The 21,388-nt window shown below is 38.0% G+C and overlaps 1 protein-coding gene and 1 pseudogene across 2 annotated transcripts in view; one reads left to right on the top strand and one right to left on the bottom strand.

Moving 5' to 3' along the window:
• LOC145479979 (uncharacterized) overlaps positions 1–21,136 on the bottom strand; it is a 94,661-nt gene extending 73,525 nt beyond the window's left edge. For both annotated transcript variants that reach the window (XR_014048491.1, XM_081458468.1), the window contains exon 1: positions 20,661–21,136. Coding sequence is in view for 1 of the 2 variants with exons in the window: in XM_081458468.1 (XP_081314594.1) it covers positions 20,661–20,961 (301 nt within the window). In the remaining variant the exon portion in view is untranslated. The remainder of the gene's footprint in view (positions 1–20,660) is intronic.
• LOC145480094 (uncharacterized) lies at positions 8,581–10,242 on the top strand (annotated as a pseudogene).
• Positions 21,137–21,388: the final 252 nt, after the last annotated feature.

The raw sequence follows: 21,388 nt of genomic DNA, 5'->3' as shown, positions 1-21,388 counted from the left end.
CTTTAAAGATTCCCCGTTTTAAAGATCCCCGCTTTTAAAGATTCCCCATTTTAAAGATTCCCCATTTTAAAGATTCCCCATTTTAAAGATTCCCCATTTTAAAGATTCCCGCTTTTAAAGATTCCCCATTTTAAAGATTCATGCTTTTAAAGATTCCCCATTTTAAAGATTCCCGCTTTTAAAGATTCCCCATTTTAAAGTTTCCCACTTTTAAAGATTCCCCATTTAAGATTCCCGCTTTTAAAGATTCCCCATTTTAAAGATTCTTGCTTTTAAAGATTCCCCATTTTAAAGATTCTCGCTTTTAAAGATTCCCCGTTCCCCATTCCCATTCCCTGATTTCCCATTCCCTGATTTCCCATTCCCTGATTCCCCATTCCCTGATTCCCCATTCTCTGATTCCCCATTCCCTGATTCCCCATTCCCTGATTCCCCATTCCCTGATTCCCTATTCCCTGATTCCCCATTCCCCGTTTTAAAGATAGCCTTTCAAGACCAGACATGGTGGTTCAATCGGTTCAACCTTCACATGCTTTTCACGCGTTGACTTTTTATGTGCCGACAGTCACGCAACGCATTTTTTTTGCTGCATACCATTGCATAAAAAAGGTCTGTTTTGAAAAACAGTGTTGGCTGCTGTTCTAAACCTTGTTAGTTCTTCACCTTGTTAGTTCTTCACTTCACTGACCGACGCGACAGCGATAAACCTGAGAAGTTAAATATTTGTTTTTCACCGTTTGATCGACGTGACAACATAAACCGGAGTAGATAAACATCTCGCCCCATTGTGGCCATAGAGCAATTCAGGTGATAACAATTGAGTTTTTAATTTCGAGGGGTCTGAGTTTTCGTGACACCCGTTTTTCCGGGCTTTCCCTAGACTACCTCCAAATTGTACAGCCCCTTGCGAAGACTGGTGACGATCATATCAAAGAAAGCACCGCATATAATGAAGTAAGCACCGAATATAATGAAGTAATCACCGAACAAGGAAGTACCGAATATAATGGACTTTGCACCGAATATAATAGTGTTAGCACCCGTAATAATGAAGAAACACCAAACAAAGTTAGAACTGAATATAACGAAGAAAGTACCGAATATAATAAAAACAGCACTGAATATAATGAAAAAAGCACCTAATATAACAAAGAAAGCACCGAATATAACAAGGGAAGGACCAAATATAATGGAATAAGCAGCCAATATAACGAAGACAGCACCGCATATAAAGATATAAGCACCGAGTATAATGGAATAAGCACCGAGTATAATGAGTTAATCACTGAATATAATAACATAAGTACTAAATATAATGACATAACCACCCAATATAATAAAAAAAAGTATCATAAGACAGTTCTGGCATTCCATACTAACCTGCCTAAATAAAGTTTACTTACTTACTATTGAATTGTGTAAGTTCTGTGCCAATCACATTTGATACTTCAGTTTAAGGTTAGTATTTTCTGGTGATAAAAAATTCAGTAGTGATTTTACTTTTAAAATTGCCATGCGTTACACAAAAGAACTATTTTTGGCAATCTCTGCCTACATAATTTCTTTCCACCATGGCTAAAGTAGATACAGTACAGTGAAAAATGCCTTGAACCAAGGAAACAAAACCTCATTGGAAGAAAAAGGCTAACTACAGTTAAAGAAAGTAATGAAACGTCTGGTTTACTAGCTTAAAGATAAATTCCCAGTAACACTGATCATTTGTAATTTACCTGGCTGGTTTTTCGAGGAAGAATCAAGCTGCACTCTGAGCATTGCTATCTCATCACAAAGTTAACTGTTTTCCTCCCGTAGCTGAATTAACTCTCTGGGTCTAGCCTGGACCAATGAACCGGTGAAAGTCTTGGGGACCTTTATTTCGTATGATAGTGTTGGCAATGAACGGAAAAACTTTGCTAAGAAGGTGAATAATCTCAAGACAAAACTTGCAGCTTGGCGTTCGTGTAAACTCTCTCTGTTTGGACGGTGCTTGATTTCGAAAACCCTAGGATTATCTCAAATTGTTTATTCGACTTCCATGCTTGACATTCCAAATAATTACGCATCTGTAATCCAATCACTACTTTTCCAGTTCTTATGGAAAAACAAACCAGATAAAATCAAGAGACAAGTCTTATATCAGGACTATGGCAATGGTGGTTTGCAGGTCACTAATGTTGAAATTATATTTAAGTCCTTGCGCTTAGGCTGGATCCGGCATCTCCTCAAAAATAATGACGAGGAAGACGATACCTGGTCAGCAATTCCAAAATTTTATTTTAACAAGTAGGGGGGTCTTAATTTTCTCTTATGCTCCAATTATGATAAGAAATTTCTAAAAGATTCAGACATACCATCCTTCTACAAGGATATCTTGTTTTCTTTCCTGGATCTAAAATGTCTTTATAACTCTAAGGATGAACAAGAGATGATTCTCTCTAATAATAAAGAGATCCTCATTGACGGGAGGACTGTTTTTTACCACGATTGGGTCGAAAACGGTGTCTTCACACTGCATGATGTAATCAACGCTAGTGGCAATTTTTTACCATTTGAACAGTTCCAACAGCAGGAATTAACTGCAATTTTCTCAGTTATTTCCAAGTAATCTCTGCAATCCCGAATGCCTTACGGAAAAAATCAGGGAGTGTGCTAAGCCTAATGTCAACTTTTTATCCGGCAGCATCTTATTTCAATTATCCTCGGTCTTAACCATCGACCTCTTGAAACTTAGATCTAAAGACTACTTTATGGGTTTTTTCCAGGCCACTGGTGCAATGAAATGGGATCGCAAGTTTGCTCCAACGGTTTTGCCATGGAACCAGATCTTTGATAGAGTGAAGGTTATTTGCAAAGAGAATCAACTTAGAGAATTTTACTTTAAGCTTATCCATCGCATTTTCTACTGCGGTGAGCCTGACTCAGTTCTTCATACATTTCAAAACTGTAGTACAACTTCTTTTTGCAATTGGCTGTTGAACTGGTTTAATGAGATACATAACACCTCTATATCCCCAGCAAACTATGAATTATTATTTGGCATGATGTGTGAGAAGGATAATAACAATCTCCGGAAACTGAATTTCTGTTTATTATTGGCTAACTATTATCTACATTATCACAAGGTAAATGAAAGGAATCTTGACTAGGTTGACTTTATTGCTAAAGTAAATTACAAGTTAAGAATAGAAAATGAAGTTTCTGGTTCTCTTTTATGATGCTTCTTCGCATTTTCCGTCCTGTTAATGCTTTTAAAAGGTATTAGAAAAGTGTGTTATATCTAGAGATTAATTCCTACTATAGATTAATTAAGATTAATTAGATTAATTAGATTAAGATTAGATTAAGATTAGGTTAATTAGATTAATTGAAGGGGTGAGTGCAAAACCATGCTAAGTGACGATTTGGGTGAAAAAAAAAATTTTTGCAAAAGGGCTTGAATTTTTGCATGTGGTCTTCAATGTAATAGAAAAACGTGGTCCTGTACTTTTGTCGTTGGTTTTTGCTTTGTTTATAAAGACCCCGCTAGGAAAACCGAGTGGTTTTTCTGCATACGCAATATCTCGAAAACAAAGCAAAGCTCAGCAGAAAACCTACGGGACATTGTTAAACATACCTAAACAAAACTGCATGCGAAATTTGAAGCGTTTTCGACAAAGTTCACTTTTGATTAAAATACCTAGCGCCCTTTTCCCGCCAAAGTCTTCAAATAAACGAAGCCGGGCCTTTGTTATGATAAACAGAGCCGACCCTTTGTCTCGCCTCGGTTTATTATAACAAACGATCGGCCCCCCGCGACCACAAGGGCTTTGATTTTACTTAGAAACCAGCAAAATGTCAATTTCACGCAACTTATATAAGCTCAAATTTGTTGATTTCAGGTCAAAAGTGGTTAAAACGTTGACTCATGTTAATGCGCGACGGCAAGGATGTTGATTTCTCTTAGAAAGCAGCAAAATGTCAATTTCACGCAACGTAAAAGCTCAAAAATGTCGATTCCAGGTCAAAAAAGGTTTAAATGTTGATTTCATGTTAACCCGTGACGGGAAGGTTGTTGATTTCACTTAGAAACCAGCAAAATGTTAATTTCACGCAACGTATAAACTCAAAAATGTTGATTTCAGGTCTAAATAGGTAAAAATGCTGATTTCACGTTAACGCGTGAAGGCAAGGATGTTGATTTCTCTCAGAAAACAGCACGATGTTAATTTCACGCAACGTATAAGCTAAAAATTGTTAATTTCAGGTCTAAATAGGTAAAAATGCTGATTTCACGTTAACGTATGACGGCAAGGATGTTGATTTCACTTAGAAAACAGCAAAATGTTAATTTCACGCAGCGTATAAGCTCAAAAATGTTGATTTCAGGTCTAAATAGGTAAAAATGCTGATTTCACGTTAACGCGTGACGGCAAGGATGTTGATTTCACTTAGACAACAGCAAAATGTTAATTTCACGCAGCGTATAAGCTCAAAAATGTTGATTTCAGGTCTAAATAGGTAAAAATGTTGATTTCACGTAACGCGTGACGGCAAGGATGTTGATTTCACTTAGAAAACAGCAAAATGTTAATTTCATGCAACGTATAAACTCAAAAATGTTGATTTCAGGTCTAAATTGGCAAAAATGCTGATTTCACGTTAACGCATGACGGCAAGGATGATTTCACTTAGAAAACAGAAAAATGTTGATTTAACGCAGCATATAAGCTCAAAAATGTTGATTTCAGGTCTCAATAGGTAAATATGTTGATTTCACGTAACGCATGACGGCAAGGATGTTGATTTCACTTAGAAAACAGCAAAATGTTAATTTCACGCAACGTATAAGCTCAAAAATGTTGATTTCAGGTTTAAATAGGTAAAATATGGCAGCCAGAAAATAGTGTTAACATCTGGAACTTACTTTGGTTATCTGGGACAATGATTATCTGCACTGAACAAATAAACATCAAATAAGCACTTTTCCAAATACAGCCACGTCTTAAATGGCTAAAAATCACGAGATGAATACATATTTTTCGACAAACACGATCGTAGCTTTATGTCACGCACCGCCTAACAGATTAACAAATTAACCCTTCTGCGCAACGTACGGGTCTCCATACATCTGCATGTCCGCTGATCCCAGAAGTTCAAAACACTACAAATCATGCCGATATGAAATAAAATCAATGCAACCTGGATCACAGATCTATGTTACAATCGATCGCTACTTGTTGGCCATTATTATCTTTAAATGAAAAAAGCCGAAACAATCTAGTTACCAGTTCAAGAAACGCGAGCAGAACGTGATCGCAATGCATGCCGGGAAGGGTCTTTACACCTCGTGCGCGGGAAAACATGGCGGTCGATACAAGACAAATTTGATAAGTCTAAAACCAGTTCTCGCTTTCCAAACTTTGACGCTAGCAATGCTTGGCAAATGGGCCACGACTCACCAGAGGGTATTTTTCTTGGGCAAGAACTGCTCTTGGACTTTGCTGCCTGGCTCGATCTGACTTCGAACGCCGATAACACGATTACGGTATATCAGCTGCCTTCGAAGTTTCAGAACACATTTTGATTCTTTAAAACGTGCTGATGACTTACGGGTTTATCGAGGCTTTATGATGCCTCTCAACCACCAGGCAGGCATACAAGGTACTTTGACACAATGCTTAAGATATTAGTTGACAGAGCTCTAATGCGGCACATCTCTTTTTTGTTCGATGGTATTTCGTTTGCCGCTCGATCGATTCACGTGTTGTGCTCACGTCACAATAACCGATGTAAACAATCTGTTCCCAGATTTCCGCTTTATATATGCTGTGAGATTTGATTTTGACTTCATACACTATAAACAGTCTGCCTGTTTGCTGTTCAACAAATAAACTCCTAAAGACATGGCTAGGAAAAGCCAAGTATTTTTGCATACGTTATAACTCGAAAATGAGGCAAAAACCAGCGACAAAAATACAGGGCCGCGTTTTTCTATTACATTGAAGACCACATGCAAAAATTCAAGCCCTTTCGCAAATTTTTTTTTTTCACCCAAATCGTCACTTAGCATGGTTTTGCACTCACCCCTTCAATTTAGAAAATACCTGTGTTGCTGTTATGTATGTAAAATTTTTCAAAATCGATTCTTTATAGTAAGTAGGGTGAGGAGGCTGTCTTGTATTGTAAGTAGTGTTAATAGCTCTGTTGTTTTGTAAGTAGTGCATGTAACCTTTAATGTACTGCTTTAGTGTAAAGTAACAGCAGAAGTGTTGTAAAGTGTAAGCAAACATAATAAAACAAATAAAATTCAAAAAAAAAAACTCTCTTCAGCTTTCCTGGCTCAAAGGCCTGGCCAGAGAATCCCAGAACCCTCCAGAGGGATAATAGTTTTCATCGCCATTTAGGGGACTGTTCATGGCTCGGATGTAAGCTTCTGCAGTTTCTGACAGTCATTCCTGATCTTGCAGGAAATGAACCGCTCTTAGTTGGGGGGAGGAGTTCTTGCCTGCTGCCTGTTGAAGGAGCAACTGGAACTCAGGGTGGAAAAAAAACCGAAGGTGACATTTGTCGCTGAATATGTGGTGGCATGACCATTGGTTCACTTAAATTGGGAGGACCAGTCCATATTCTTTCTATAATATGACTGGTAAGGGATGTGATGTTAATTCCAGCATCAGGCGATGTACGTGTATCTGAGGAATCAGTTACCAGGCTAAACAACAATTCACCAGCTGTACCAGCAGTCTCCTCTTCAGCATCACTGTCTTGCAACTCCTCAGCCAATGATACCTGGTTACATCTCTCTTTAGAATGAGTACCTCCTGGGAAGGCTGCCATGAACGTATGATAAATCTCTCTTCATTCTCAGCTGTCATTTTGTTCACTATGTTGCTTAACTGTTTGCGGGTTTCTTTAGACTTGTCCGCTTCCAACTTCACTGGCCCTTTCTTGGGTTGCTTTCCCTTATTCTCTTTGTTACTTTGAGAATCGATGTCGTCAGTCTTCTTGTTGTCCTGTTTTCGTTGTCACTTTTTTGTTGTTCCTGACTTTCCTGCATGACAGCAGTTAGTTTTTGGGCTAGTTTTCTATTACCATCAGTGGAACCATCGGTTGTTTCTCCAAGTTCGGGCTGACCGTCCGAGTTTACCAGCAAAGGTGAGTCAATAAGAGTGCCAAGTTTGTTTGTATTTCTTCTCCACATTCTATCCACTTTTGAATACGGTTGCTTGCCATTGATCTGAAAGGTTAAAATTGAATCAACTGATGGAGTTTGTTGGGTGAACGTGTATTTAACTAGTGGAATCTTGCTATTGGATACTCAATTAAAAATATCTGCCATCTGTGCAATTGCGTGACGCAGCGTAGCAACAAAATTACCAGCAATTTAATGTTTAGTTTTATCCCCAATTTTGAGAGAGAAGATGTCAGAGGTGTGCTCTATCTCATATAAAACACCAATACACTCTCGTGTTTCAAATTAACTGCGGTTTCACATTATGACCAATGTCCACAATTCAGGATCACCTGCCACAGGTTAAAGGTTCATTTCTTTTGTCACTGTAGAAGTTCGAGCTCATAAATATCAGTTGTATAGTTACTGTTTTATTATATCGTTTGTAGGCTTTGGTGCTTAGCCAAAGTAGTTTAATATAGGTAAATGGCTTTACTATAATGATACAAACTGCTGCATAATTTCAGTTTAAAAAAAAAAGCTGTTAGTCACTGAACCGCCAAAGTCTAGAAAGTTGTAGACATGCATGAAGACTCGGTCAACAGTAAAATATAGCTTGCCACACATACCTTTCTTTGCAGACTTCAAAATGATTCCAATGAATTGTTGCTTCTTCCCCATCACATCGTCAGTTAACTTCTGCTTCTTTCCCCACTTCGAACAGCCTGTGCAACACACATCAGCTCTTAGGTACAACACTTACGCTTTGGTCAGAATAAAAATACAAGCAGCTATAAAAATCCATGTTCAGTCAATGAAACTGTTCCCCTTGATCACAAGGATTACAGAGTGTATGTACTGGAGAATGACTGTCCATGCACGAATGACGATGCCACAAGCAGTTTACTTGATGGTGTTACCCTTTGTGCAGAAATGGTTTAACTGAACGGAAAATGGAAATGACCGCCAAAATTTTAAGAACCAACAGACTGCATTTAAGATCTTTGCGATTATGTTGCATCCATTTCAGTGGCTCACGTGCTTCAAATATGTCATAGCCGATCATGGTACTGCAATCACCTTACACTGGTGGGAATCATGTAACGAACACGACATTGACATATTCAGTGGTGTTTTAAGGCTCAGTCTAGTTGATATGTTTCAGTAACTATGTTTACTAACTGACCATAGTTACTAAACACCCTAAAAAAAAGTGCGGGAAATACACACACCAAAGAACATTAATGATACTGCTCAAAGTATCACTCTGAATGTATCCGTCAATGGGTTTGACAATTAAGAGCATTTTATTCACGCAACATCAAAACTATCACCTCTTTGTTCTTTCATGTGTATTCTCAAATTGAACCAAACATTTCTCAGTGAACACCTGCCTGAGCTGCCGGAAATTTTCTTCCTCAATCTTAGAAATGGCTGACAGCACCAAAGAAGAGCAAACGTGCAATGATCAGGATCAAGAAGAATTTAGCTCAGTTGTCATTCCCAGTTTTACTGGATTGACAAATGCCTACCAAGAAAGTCAGGTTGATTTGTCAGTGTCATGCTTATTACCCATTGACACCAAAACACGTTTGGAAACAAGGATCAGACAAAGAATTCTGAGCATGCTGAAGACCAGTCCCATATTTTACCTACTTATATAGTTGCATCAAAATCCAATATTGCCAACAGATAAATTTTCTATTAATTTTTGCCAACTGTCAAAATTTATAATAAATTGGATAGTTTTTGCTTGAACGTTTAGTTTAGCTTTGAACAAGCTGTCCAATTTAGGAAAAATCTGGATACTTTCCATCAACCAATCAACCTTCACTCATTTTTGCTTTATTATGGTCTTCCTGTATTATATGGTTTGTTGCCTGATAAATATTTTGAATACTACTTTTACTTTGTACAAGCGATCTACCTTATATTGCAAGACATCATTTCGGAAGCGCAACTTACCAAAGCAGAACACCTTCTGTAGCAATTTTGTTGCAGTTTTGCGAAATTTTATCAAGAATGGTACAAAAATTTAAATGTTCATCAACTCCTTCATCCAGTGGATAATGTGAAAGACCTTGGGCCCCCATATCTACCCATAGCTGTTTTTCTTTTGAGGACAAAAATGGGTTTATCTTATTTTTAAGACTTACTCACAGAACACAATTTATTGACAGTCAAATTTTAACTGCTATATCTTTTACCCAAACATTACCAGAGCTCAAAGAACAATGCATAACTCCAGGGAATGTAGAAGAAAATCTGTACTACAATCTATTGAATACCAAAGCAAAAAAGCGAAATTCTGCCGCACGCTTTCTTGCTGGGGTCGCTTTACCAGAAGAGTCTTAATGAGATGGAATTCAAAGCCCTTGAAATGTTAATCGGTCAAGCACCCACCACAGCAGAGGTGAAAGCATTCAATTGTATAGAATTTAAGGGACACTGTCACGATATATTTGCTTAAATCTGTTATAAATTCACAAAATGGTCCCTAAATTTATGTAATAAGAACTTAATTAGCTCTAACTAAATAATTAAAAGCAATTTCTTGAAGAAAGTACACACTGCAGCAACATTTTTGCAACATTTTCAACAATTTGCGAGCCAAACTTGAACCTTTGAAAAACTGACATGCTGAAACTTTTTCGAAACTCCATATCACAATCCATTTCCATCCTCACCATTATTAGCCCTTCTCACTTTCTAATCATTTGTTGAGTACTGCTCTACAAAATAAAACCATTACTGTTTAGCTTCCAAAGATCAATAACGTAAATCCTCGAATTAGTGCCCACCTCGAATAAGCACCCCCTTTGAATAAGCACCCCCTCCCCTCCCCCCATTTTGTGACGAGTACTGAGACAACAAAGGATTATAGTTTTCGTCATGTAGTATTAGATTTGTACATTGTTTCAGTTTTGTGAACATGTTAAATACTAACGGTGCCGCGATTTAAACTTTACGATCAGCTTTTTATGTTGATAAACAGCTTATGTTGTTGTTTTCACCCAGTTGATGTATTAAAAAAATGATGTTGTCAAGCAGCCATTTGGCAAAAATTAAATAAACGCCCCCCTCGAATAAGCCCCCCCCCCCCCCCACCCATCTTCTCCTAAATTTGAAATAAGCACCCCGGGCGTTAATTCAAGGATTTACGGTATATGTTTTTGAGATTTCCAAAAACATGCTAATATAAGTGGCTGTGAGCCACTGAACTCAGAAAATGAGATATAAAAAGTCAAGATCAAAAAAAAAAACACAAACACAAAACATACTTTCTATACAATCTAAACAATTCATGAATCAAAGTGGCTGTGAGCTTGAACTTGGATAATGACTTATGAAAGGCTGAGAATGGAGTTTTTGTATTAAGCAAATAACCCGAGTCCATTTGTAGATCCAAACATAATCATTCAAAATTACATGTACATTGAGTTGTACAATTCTGTGGGACGTAAAAGACCCCACACACTGATCAAAAAGAGTAGGGGACATAGTTCCTCGTGTGGTGGTCTACCTCTCATCTGATGGTTAAATGCTTGGAGATATTAGCCCCATAAGCTACTCTGAAATGCGACGGTAAATAAAGTAATTTATGTATGTATGTATGCCTGTGTTTTCACGAGAGACATTTACCTTGGTTTTGTTTTAACTTTACTGAAGTGAAATTTTTAATTGTGTAAAAACAGTAGCAAACCTCGGTAAATAGCAGCAAAATCAAAAGTAAGCCAACCTAGGTTTGTTGACAGTTGAATGCCTCATCTGGCATGGTTTAGCTCAGTAACCGACGGTAATCAAGGAAAAGCAGACGTTGTTGCGACATCTTGGCAACAAGAGTTCACACGTTCAGCATATAAAGAAGAGAACTATACACAAAGATTCCTCCTAATGTAAGTAGGTTTCAAGTCAATGGGCCAAGAAAGCTAAATAAACTCATGTTTACTGAGGCAAAGAAATCCCGGACTGCTGTTTCCCGTTCACTGTCAAGTGCCATAAGCGTTTCCTTTCTGTTAGAAGCTCAGTAGCTTAGTAGCAGTGTACAGACAGGCCTACAGTGTAACTGGAAAACGACCTACCACAAATAGAGAGGAAAAATCATAATTAAGGTCCATGGAGAAGAAAAGCAAATGTTAGAATTTAAAGCGGCCCTGAATAAGAAGAAGTAACAACAAACATTTACATAGCCCGGGCTCCACACGGCAGATGCCATTTCAGGTTTTTTGCGGGAAGAGGCTCAGCAAGATATCGAAATTCCTTTCCTTGCAACATTGCAGCTTTCCTGCTAGCAGAGGTTCTTTTCCTGGTGTTCACTGACTGGAGAAAAGAGACCTCTGCCATGGGTCAAAAATGGCTTTGATTTAACCGCCATCCACAGTCTTGGACGGCTCTATTCAAAATGCATGTTCCTCGCGTTGTTTGCTGACCGCAACTTGAGCCCGTTGTGTCTCGCGCATTTCTTTACATCAATCCCACTGTCATTTACTGAGCCCACATTTTAAGCATGCAGGGCTCGAAATTAACTTTTTCGTTCAGGAGCCAGCTGGCAACTAACGGAAAAATTTTGGTTGCCAGATCGTAAAGTTTGGTCACCAAATGATTTTATATATAACTTACACAAGAACACGATTTTATACATTACTTGGCATGCAAGGAAAGTCACAAATGAAGAGCGAAAACAATTAGAAACAACATGAGTAACACTTCGTTATAAAGCTACCGTTGTTCTCAGGTGATATGTCTCTGGTCCGAAGGTGATGGTTGTCCCCATAGTCACTTTAAATGAAGTGAGGCATAAAACGTTTTAAGTCCGTGGTTTTCATTGGGAGACAAACACAGGTCTGTGCTGAATCTTCATTCCCCGAACGTAAAGACTCACATTATTCCTTCAACTGATTGGTATCTGCCACGATTTTCGTGGCAAATGAAGACATAAGAAGCCCATGGCGTTGAAGTGTGCCTGTGATCCCAGTTTCGGAAGAAGCCGCTGAAACAATATGGCGTGCCGTGAATGCAATATCGACGTGTCAAAATACATTCAATTTTTTCAATTATCTTGTAATATTCAGACATTATTTTACTGGGGACGGAAAGGTGAGTTGTGTACTCACTATGGGAGGCGTGATGGCCTCATGGTTAGTGCCCTCGTCTCCGGATCGAGCAGTCCGGGTTCAAGCCCTGGCCGGGGACATTGTGTTGTGTTCTTGGGCAAAACGCTTTACTCTCACAGTGCCTCTCTCCACCCAGGCATATAAATGGATACCGGCGAACGTAATGCTGGGGGTAACCCTGCAATGGACTAGCATCCCATCCAGGGGGGAGTAGAAATACTCCTAGTCACTTCATGCTACAGAAACCGGGATAAGCTCCGGCCTGATGGGCCACTTGGCTCGTATGCAGACTTTACCTATACTAGCTACCATATCCGATTGATTTCCTAACATAAAGATTTAAAAACAAAAGTTATGTCATGGTTTTCTTTAGTTATCGGACAAAACGCGAGTCGCCAGCTGGCAACCAGTTCCGAAAATTTAGTCGCCAGTGCTCAATTTTTGGTCACATTGGCGACCAGTGAGTCACAATTTCGAGCCCTGGTATGGCATGCTCATTGGCATGCTCAAGTTGCTAAGCCACATAGCATGCTCAATATAGCCATTTTTGACCCATTGCAGAGGCCTCTTTTCTCCTGTCAGCGAACAACAAGAAAAGAGCCTCTGTTAGCAGGGAACATTGCAGCACTTGCTTTCCGAGAAAACTTCAACTGTCTGTATGCCCCGGAGAAAAACCTTATTTTTTTAAAATTATAACAGTACATCGAAAGACCACAAGTAATATACCAGTTGAGAGGTATTGTGTGGAGTAGGTACTAAATCACCACAACAGACATACAAGATGTCACAAATTGAATTGAGGAGTCTACAAAGTAAAAAAATGAAAACGTTCAAAAATACCTTATTCCTTGTAAATACTGGGTATACCCCTAAACAATAGCTTAAATTGCAGCTCTGGGTGTGAAGATTTTTATCAGATATTCACTTGACAGTGAAATTGTAAAGTGTAAAAGTTTAAAAAACTTGAGGGGTGGTTAATCAAGTATGATTCATGAGGGGGGTATGATTTTATGCTTTCAATGTGAAGATCTCTCAAAGATCCTTTTGGCCTCCAAATTTGAAATGAATTGGCCAAATATTAAGCTTATTATAACATTTTGTGCCATATGGCACTATCGGGACTTAAAGGGTTAATAAGTTCTGTGTAAACAGCTTCTTTAATAACTACGGTTTAGTTACGAAACCTCCGTAAGCAGTAACCATAGTAAACCTCTCTCGTGAAACACGGCATATGTACGTACAGTCTCCTGCTACTCTAGCTCCATTGAGTTCGTGACAAATGATGCCATTGTCAACATCTAGTAAACAGATCCATGAATGCATGAATGAGAAACATTTCCTTATTCACCTCTGCTTGAACGAACTCACCAAAGACTTATTTGAACGATCAGCTGGAAACAGCCATCGACTCATAGGACTACTGCGAGACTCATGAGCCTGCTGTTCTAACAACCCTGCGTTTTTGTAGAAAGCAGTATAATGAAAATATTCCACCAAATCTCTTCAGATGTCGACATAGTGCAGTGGGGAAGATGATAACCCGACAAGCGAGAGGTTGTGAGTTCGAATCCTATGGGGTATAACAATTTTTTTTTGCATTTATCATTTTTTTTTTACTTTTTTTCTTGTTAACGGAAATAAAAGTTTGCCAAAATACAGCCTTTGCCTTTCTTATGCTTAAAAAAAAAAACATTTACCAAAATCACAGCATTTGCTTTCCAATGAAAAATCATCTGAAGCTTTTAATCATTCAAGAATTCGTCCAGCGCATCGATCGATCTCAAATTCAAAGTATGTTGCGTTATTCGAGCCTCAAGTTGTCACTAGTGTCAGACATAATTGCAAAAGAAAAACGAGGACTTGAATCCCTTACAATCCAATTGAGGAGGATGAACCTTGTAGTCTTTCCCTATAAATCGTATGCATGTATAAGCTTAATGCAACTTGTGTTTAGGTCAATCCCACAGGGCACTTCTTCCATTGAACAGCATTGAACTGGTTTAACAGTGAGAACTTCAAGCTAAAAAACATACACTTTCAACCATGCAGAAATAAGAAACACTGCCACAGAAACAAGTCACTTGAGGATCAAATCTCTTCAGACTAGGGTGCAACCAACAGGCACCGCTTTATATACTGGTCAGCGGAGTTACTAAAAAGTCAACAGGAATCGAAGAACGGAAGGAAGGAGAGAGTGAAGGAGTGAAAGTCAATCTCCTACCTACATGTATACTCAGAAAATGACGTTTTCTGAGTAAAAATGGTGACAGTGTCCCTTTAAACAACTCTTTGATTTATGGTTTGGACAACAAGCAAATGGTCAGAATAAACTGTTAGACAGTGAAGTATCGCTCACAGGAATCTTATGCTTTTGGACAAGTTAAATGTTTTTGTAAGTTTAGTTTAGAAGTGGAGGTAAAATACATAGCATTTGTTTACCCATTGGAATGTTGTGCACCTTTATAACCCTGCATCCACACGCATTACTGCAGTCAAGCATGATGATCAGATGGTATCTTAAGTGCTGTTGATATCAGGGATATCTGTAGAAACTGTATATACATTGAAATAGTTGGAGAAGATGGCACTCTCCAGTGTTATACTTGCGAATTTCCAAATAAAATCAAAGTAGGTTAGTGTTAAGTATCCAACAGATGTAAACATAAATCATTTAAATAGCTGCTTGAAATTAAAGAGATTTCATGTGATTCAATTTTGTAATTTCCTGGTTGCTTGTCTCGATGTGGCTCTAAAGCCTTTTGGTAGGACCCGATGTCATGAAATGCTAGTCTTCTGTTGATTTCACAATTTTGCAGCCATAAAGCCCAGGTCAAAGAAAGACAATAATGTAACAACAGATCAAGATTTCCTGCCTCCTGTTTCCCACCATTGTATTTGTGACGTTCTCAAGTTTCGGGAATGATACTTGTCATGTTCGAACGCATTGCAGACCTCGGCAGATGTCAGTCAGTATAATTATTCGGTCAGCAAGCACTTGGCCAAGTTTTTTCTTGTGGAATGAAGTGCTTTGAAACCGATCTGCTTGGTATGGATTCAATAAGAATAATCACATCAATGCGCTCGAACGAAAGACAATTCAACAAGGGCAAAGGTGCCTTTAAGAAGTTCCATGTTCACTGCTCCTGAATTTTAAAATGACCATGGCAAAGCCAAGTGGGTTTGTTTGGCTAATCCTGAGTGATCAGGTAGGCATGTTAAAGTGAAGTGGGAAAGTGGAGATGTGCATATAAGCTTATATATTTGCAAAATTTTATCTTTGCATTAGAGCTTCATTTCAAAAGCAGCTGGTGTTTCTACTTCTATTTCAGTCACAAAGAGCAAGCATTAAGCTTACATTGTACCTCAAACGTTCACTCAGATCTCACCTTACTTCAGCAATGCACAAAAAACTTTCAACGTAAATTACAGCCAAATACTTTTTGCTTGAATTGAGGCTCATGAACTCAACCAAAGTTACGACCCTAAAAAATTGGGTTTCTTTTATGCTCTACCTGTTGAGGTTGACAACCTAAAATTCAACCTAAACTTTTTTGGATGAGCTGTTTGGTTCATCTTTGTTTGCCCATGTTGCAGCAGATTTAGGGCCCTAACTGGGCCCGGTTTAGGTTCATTAGGGCCATAGAATTTTGTATGGGGACACTCCAATTAGATTAAATGTCACTCCTGTTAGCCTGAATATCATCTAGATTAGCCTAAATAACATTCGGGTTAACCTGATTAAGGTTAGCTCTCAATGATGAAAATGGCAACACAATTCAGTTAAAAAGTCAACAGTCTTCAGTCTGCATTTTACTGCTGTTCTGCAGTCTGCATTTTACTCCTGAGCTGCAGTCTGCAGTCCACAGTCTGCGTATTACACCAACCGATCTGGGTAATCAGATATTTGCAAAGTTTTTAAAAAGCTTTACTAGTACCAATAAAAAAAATTATTTGCAAAAAACTTTAACAGTGACAATTTTATTAACTGCTAAAAGATAATTCAATCCTATATACTAGTAAATTGAAAACTTGTACAAAAGGAAATGGAGTTTTTCACCCAACTTGTTTACTAGTATATTAGATGTATAATCAAACTAGTAAATGAAAAACTGGCAGAAAGGAAATGGACTTTTCCACCCAGTTTGTTTACTAGTATATTGCAAGTATATTCAATACTAGTAAATGACAAATAAAAGATAATTCAATCCTATATACTAGTAAATTGAAAACTTACAAAAGAGAAAATGGAGTTTTTCGCCCGATTTGCTTACTAGTATATTAGATGTATAATCAAACTAGTAAATGAAAACCTGGCAGAAAGGAAATGGACTTTTCTGCCCGGTTTGTTTACTAGTATATTGCAAGTATATTCAATACTAGTAAATGACAAACTGGCAGAAAAGAAATGGACTTTTTCGCCCGATTGTTTTACTAGTATATTAAATGTATCATCAAACTAGTAAATGACAAACTGGCAGAAAAGAAATGGACTTTTTCGCCCGGTTTGTCTACCAGTATATTGCAAGTATATTCAATACTAGTAAATGACAAACTGGCAGAAAAGAAATGGACTTTTTCACCCAATTGTTTTACTAGTATATTAAATGTATCATCAAACTAGTAAATGACAAACTGGCAGAAAGAAATAAACTTTTTCGCCCGGTTTGTTTACCAGTATATTGCAAGTATATTCAATACTAGTAAATGACAAACTGGCAGAAAAGAAATGGACTTTTTCACCTGGGTTGCTTACTAGTATATTGCAAGTATATTCAATACTAGTAAATGACAAACTGGCAGAAAAGAAATGGACTTTTTCGTCCGATTGTTTTACTAGTATATTAGATGTATATTCAATACTAGTAAATGACAAAATGGCAGGAAAGAAATGAACTTTTTCGCCCGATTTGTTTACTAGTATATTAGATGTGTAATCAAACTAGTAAATAAAAAACTTGCAGAAAAGAAATGGACTTTCTCGCCCGGTTTGTTTACTAGTATATTGCAAGGATATTCAATACTAGTAAATGACAAACTTGCAGAGAAGAAATGGGCTTTTTCGCCCGATTGTTTAACTAGTATATTAGAAGTATATTCAATACTAGTAAATGACAAACTGGCAGAAAAGAAATGGACCTTTTCGCCCGATTTGTTTACTAGTATATTAGATGTATAATCAAACTAGTAAATAAAAAACTGGCAGAGAAGAAATGGACTTTTTCGCCCGGTTTGTTTACTAGTATATTGCAAGTATATTCTATACTAGTAAATGACAAACTTGCAGAAAAGAAATGGGCTTTTTTGCCCGATTGTTTTACTAGTATATTAGATGTATATTCAATACTAGTAAATGACAAACTGGCAGAAAAAAAAATGGACTTTTTCGCCCGATTGTTTTACTATTATATTGAATGTTTAATCAAAACCAGTTAATGACAAACTGGCAGAGAAGAAATGGACTTTTTCGCCCGGTTTGTTTACCAGTATATTGCAAGTATATTCAATACTAGTAAATGACAAACTGGCAGAAAAGAAATGGACTTTTTCGCCCAATTGTTTTACTAGTATATTAAATGTATCATCAAACTAGTAAATGACAAACTGGCAGAAAGAAATAAACTTTTTCGCCCGATTTGTTTACTACTGTATTAGATGTATAATCAAACTATTAAATAAAGAACTGGCAGAAAAGAAATGGACTTTTTCGCCCAGTTTGTTTACTAGTATATTGCAAGTATATTCTATACTAGTAAATGACAAAGTTGCAGAAAAGAAATGGGCTTTTTTGCCCGATTGTTTTACTAGTATATTAGATGTATATTCAATACTAGTAAATGACAAACTGGCAGAAAAAAAAATGGACTTTTTCGCCCGATTGTTTTACTATTATATTGAATGTGTAATCAAAACCAGTTAATGACAAATTGGCAGAGAAGAAATGGACTTTTTCGCCCAGTTTGTTTACTAGTATATTGAATACTAAATGACAAACTGGCAGAAAAGAAATGGAATTTTTGCCCAATTCGTTTCCTAGTATATTGCAGGTATATTCAATACTAGTAAATGAAAAAAAAGAAAATTTCTTCCAATAGTGAATTGAAACCAATTCAAGCATAAGTTTACATGAAATGTGCTTTAATTTTGATTGATTAAAATTGATGTTGAAAACAAAAGATATGACAGGCCTACACGCACTCCCCTCATGAATTGCGATGGCGATGCATTTCAGCCTTCAATTAAATTTTCCCTTTAACGAGTGTATCTTTTAGAGATTTGCCTCTCTTATATGATATAATCGGAGCTTTTCCATAAGCATCATTTTGTTTGTCCTCCGCCACATGTTCTTCGGTGTCAGTTGGAGGACAGTAAGAAGGTGTTTTGGGGGCTGTGTGATCGACATCCCAGTCATCACCAGATGTACTTGGTCTGAGATATAGCAGTAATTCGTTGTCTGACATCATAGTTGCTTCAGCAGGACCACTCAGTTTCGATTCTTCACGAATCTCTTCAGCTACTATTTGAGGCATGACAACTTTAAATTTAATGTTACTCAGGGAAAGGTAGAGAAGTTTCTCAATTCCGTTCCCACTCAAATAGTTGTTTGGTGATCTTTTTATACCAGGATAGTCTGTGGTTAGGATCGAAGTTGCAGCTCTCCTATTGGTCCTCTCTGAAGCGAGAGGGCCAATGAGGTGTAAGGGATTTTCGATCCGGTAGAGCAAGAAGCGGCGGTGAGAAAACTCGCGTCGTGCGGTGAGAAAACTCGGAAATTTAGAATTCTCAGGGGAACAACAAGTATTATTATAATGGATACCCACAATAACAAAGCTGTCTGCTTAGTAGAGCCGGGTTCGTTTCATAAAAAGGTTTTGGGAGTTACAGTGGTTAATATGGGGTCCACTGATTACAGATTTCACTGCACTTTACTGTACTTTACTGTACTGGAAGATGTGGTCCAAACTTAAAAATTGTGAGATGATAGATATTAAGCCCTGTCCACATGGGAAATGTTTGGTGATCAAATATGAACAAAGATTGTTTGGAAACCAAACATTTTCCCGTTCGAACACCTTGCTTGATCATGTTTGATAAAGTTTGAACGCCGACAAACATTTCAAGAAACATTGTAAAACATTTTGTACGTTTGGAAAGTGATATAACATGTTTGATACCGTTTGGCCAGACTGTACAACATCAACATGTTTGGTCACCACACGATGTTTGATCATGTATGATGGCATGTTCATAAGGTTTTGTGTACTAGATTTATCTGGAGAAAAAGTTACTTTCCTTTTGGCCCAATTTCCCGGTCTTTACAGTTATGTTGATTTTGTTATACTAGTAAATAGAACTGGCGAAAAAGTCGATTTCTTTTTGGCCCGATTTCCCGGCCTTTACGGTTGTTTTGAGTTTGTTATACTAGTAAATATAAATGGCGAAAAACTAGATTCCTTTTTGGCCTGATATCCCGGCCGTTTACGGTTGTATTAATTTAGTCATACTAGTAAATTGAACTGGCGAAAAAGCCGATTTCTTTTTGGCCCGACATCCCGACCGTTTACAGTTATATTAATTCACTTATACTAGTAAACTGAACTGGCAAAAAAGTCGATTTCTTTTTGGCCCGATTTCCCAGCCGTTTGCAGTTGTATTAATTTAGTTATACTAGCAAATTGAACTGGCGAAAAAGTAGATTTCTTTTTGCCCCAATTTCCCGGCCTTTACAGTTACATCAATTCAATTCTGCTAGTAAACTGAACCGGCAAAAAAGTCAATTTCTTTTTGGCCCGATTTCCCGGCCGTTTACAGTTGTATTAATTCACTTATACTAGTAAATTAAACTGGCGAAAAAGTCGATTTCTTTTTGGCCCGATTGCCCAGTCTTTACAGTTATATTAATCACTTATACTAGTACATTGAACTGGCGAAAAAGTACATTTCTTTCCGGCCCGATTTCCCAGCCGTTTACAGTTGTATTAATTTAGTTATACTAGTAAACTGAACTGGCGAAAAAGTCGATTTCTTTTTGACAAAAAATCCTGTTTATCAGTATAATAAATACAACATACTAATAAATTAAAAGGGCGAAAACTGAATTACTTGTTTGCAGTATTTGCAATTTATCAGTATATAGCAATATAAAAGTAAATTTATTGAAATTACGAGGTACAAATACCTGCGACTTGTCCCACGAACGGTTCACACGACTGCCGTTGAGGGACAAGTTCGGCGGAGACTTTTCCCTTCAGTTCAAACCAGTTTGAATTCGTGAGAAGGGCCGTACGGACCAACATGTCCCTGCTACTAGATTTTTGACAAGTTCTATCCACACGACGGGACTTGTTACAGGGACTAGTCGCAGGGACTCGTCCCTTGTGCGTGTCACCTCAACTCACCTGACACCTGTAGACAGTCTTTGAGTATAAAAGACTTGAGTTTGCAACGGGAGAGGGCTACTTTTTGAAGCAATGTGTCGTCCACTTGACCACTGTAACGAAAAGCGATGTTTTCCAGTCGTGATGTCAAAAGCTCGGTTGTTATGTATGGCATCCTACTCCCTGTAAACATGTCATGATCACACAGCAGTTCCAACACAAGCTCGTTGTCATTTTTGCACAAAAAAGACCCAACTCGATCGATATTCTCCAGGTTTTTAGCAACACAGAACATGCACAAATCCACGAGAGATTTTGACATTCTGGAAGGAACATGAACAATCTCTGCACCTCGCTCTAGCAGCTCCGGTACGCAACCTCGTCCCCAGAGTCACCTGTCCCTCTTGACCGATGGAGCCTTGGCGCTAGAAAATTTCAGCTGCGTGAATGCGCACGGAGCGATCGAGTCTATCTTTTTGTCGAGGGTCGAGGGTCGAGGGTTGTAGCGTTGCACTTTCGTCCTGCGTGGCAGACATGTCTAACACCTTTTGACCAATTGTATGTGTTGTTGTTTCTTCCAATGAAAATGCGTTGTGATCGTGTCCTCTGAGATTATTTTACTAGGGGACGGGACGGTGTTTGCCAGTTGAAAGCTCGAAACCTATCGATTGTGACTTTTATTGTGAGGGTGTTTTGCCGGATCTTTCTGCATGTTCCGAAACACATTTACAGCTGCCTTTGAAGCCTAA

The sequence above is a fragment of the Orbicella franksi genome, chromosome 2 (genome assembly GCF_964199315.1).
Source record: "Orbicella franksi chromosome 2, jaOrbFran1.1, whole genome shotgun sequence".
Taxonomy (NCBI): Eukaryota; Metazoa; Cnidaria; class Anthozoa; order Scleractinia; family Merulinidae; genus Orbicella; species Orbicella franksi.
The sequence above is the reverse complement of the archived record's forward strand: the minus strand, read 5'-3'. Positions and strand labels throughout refer to the sequence as shown.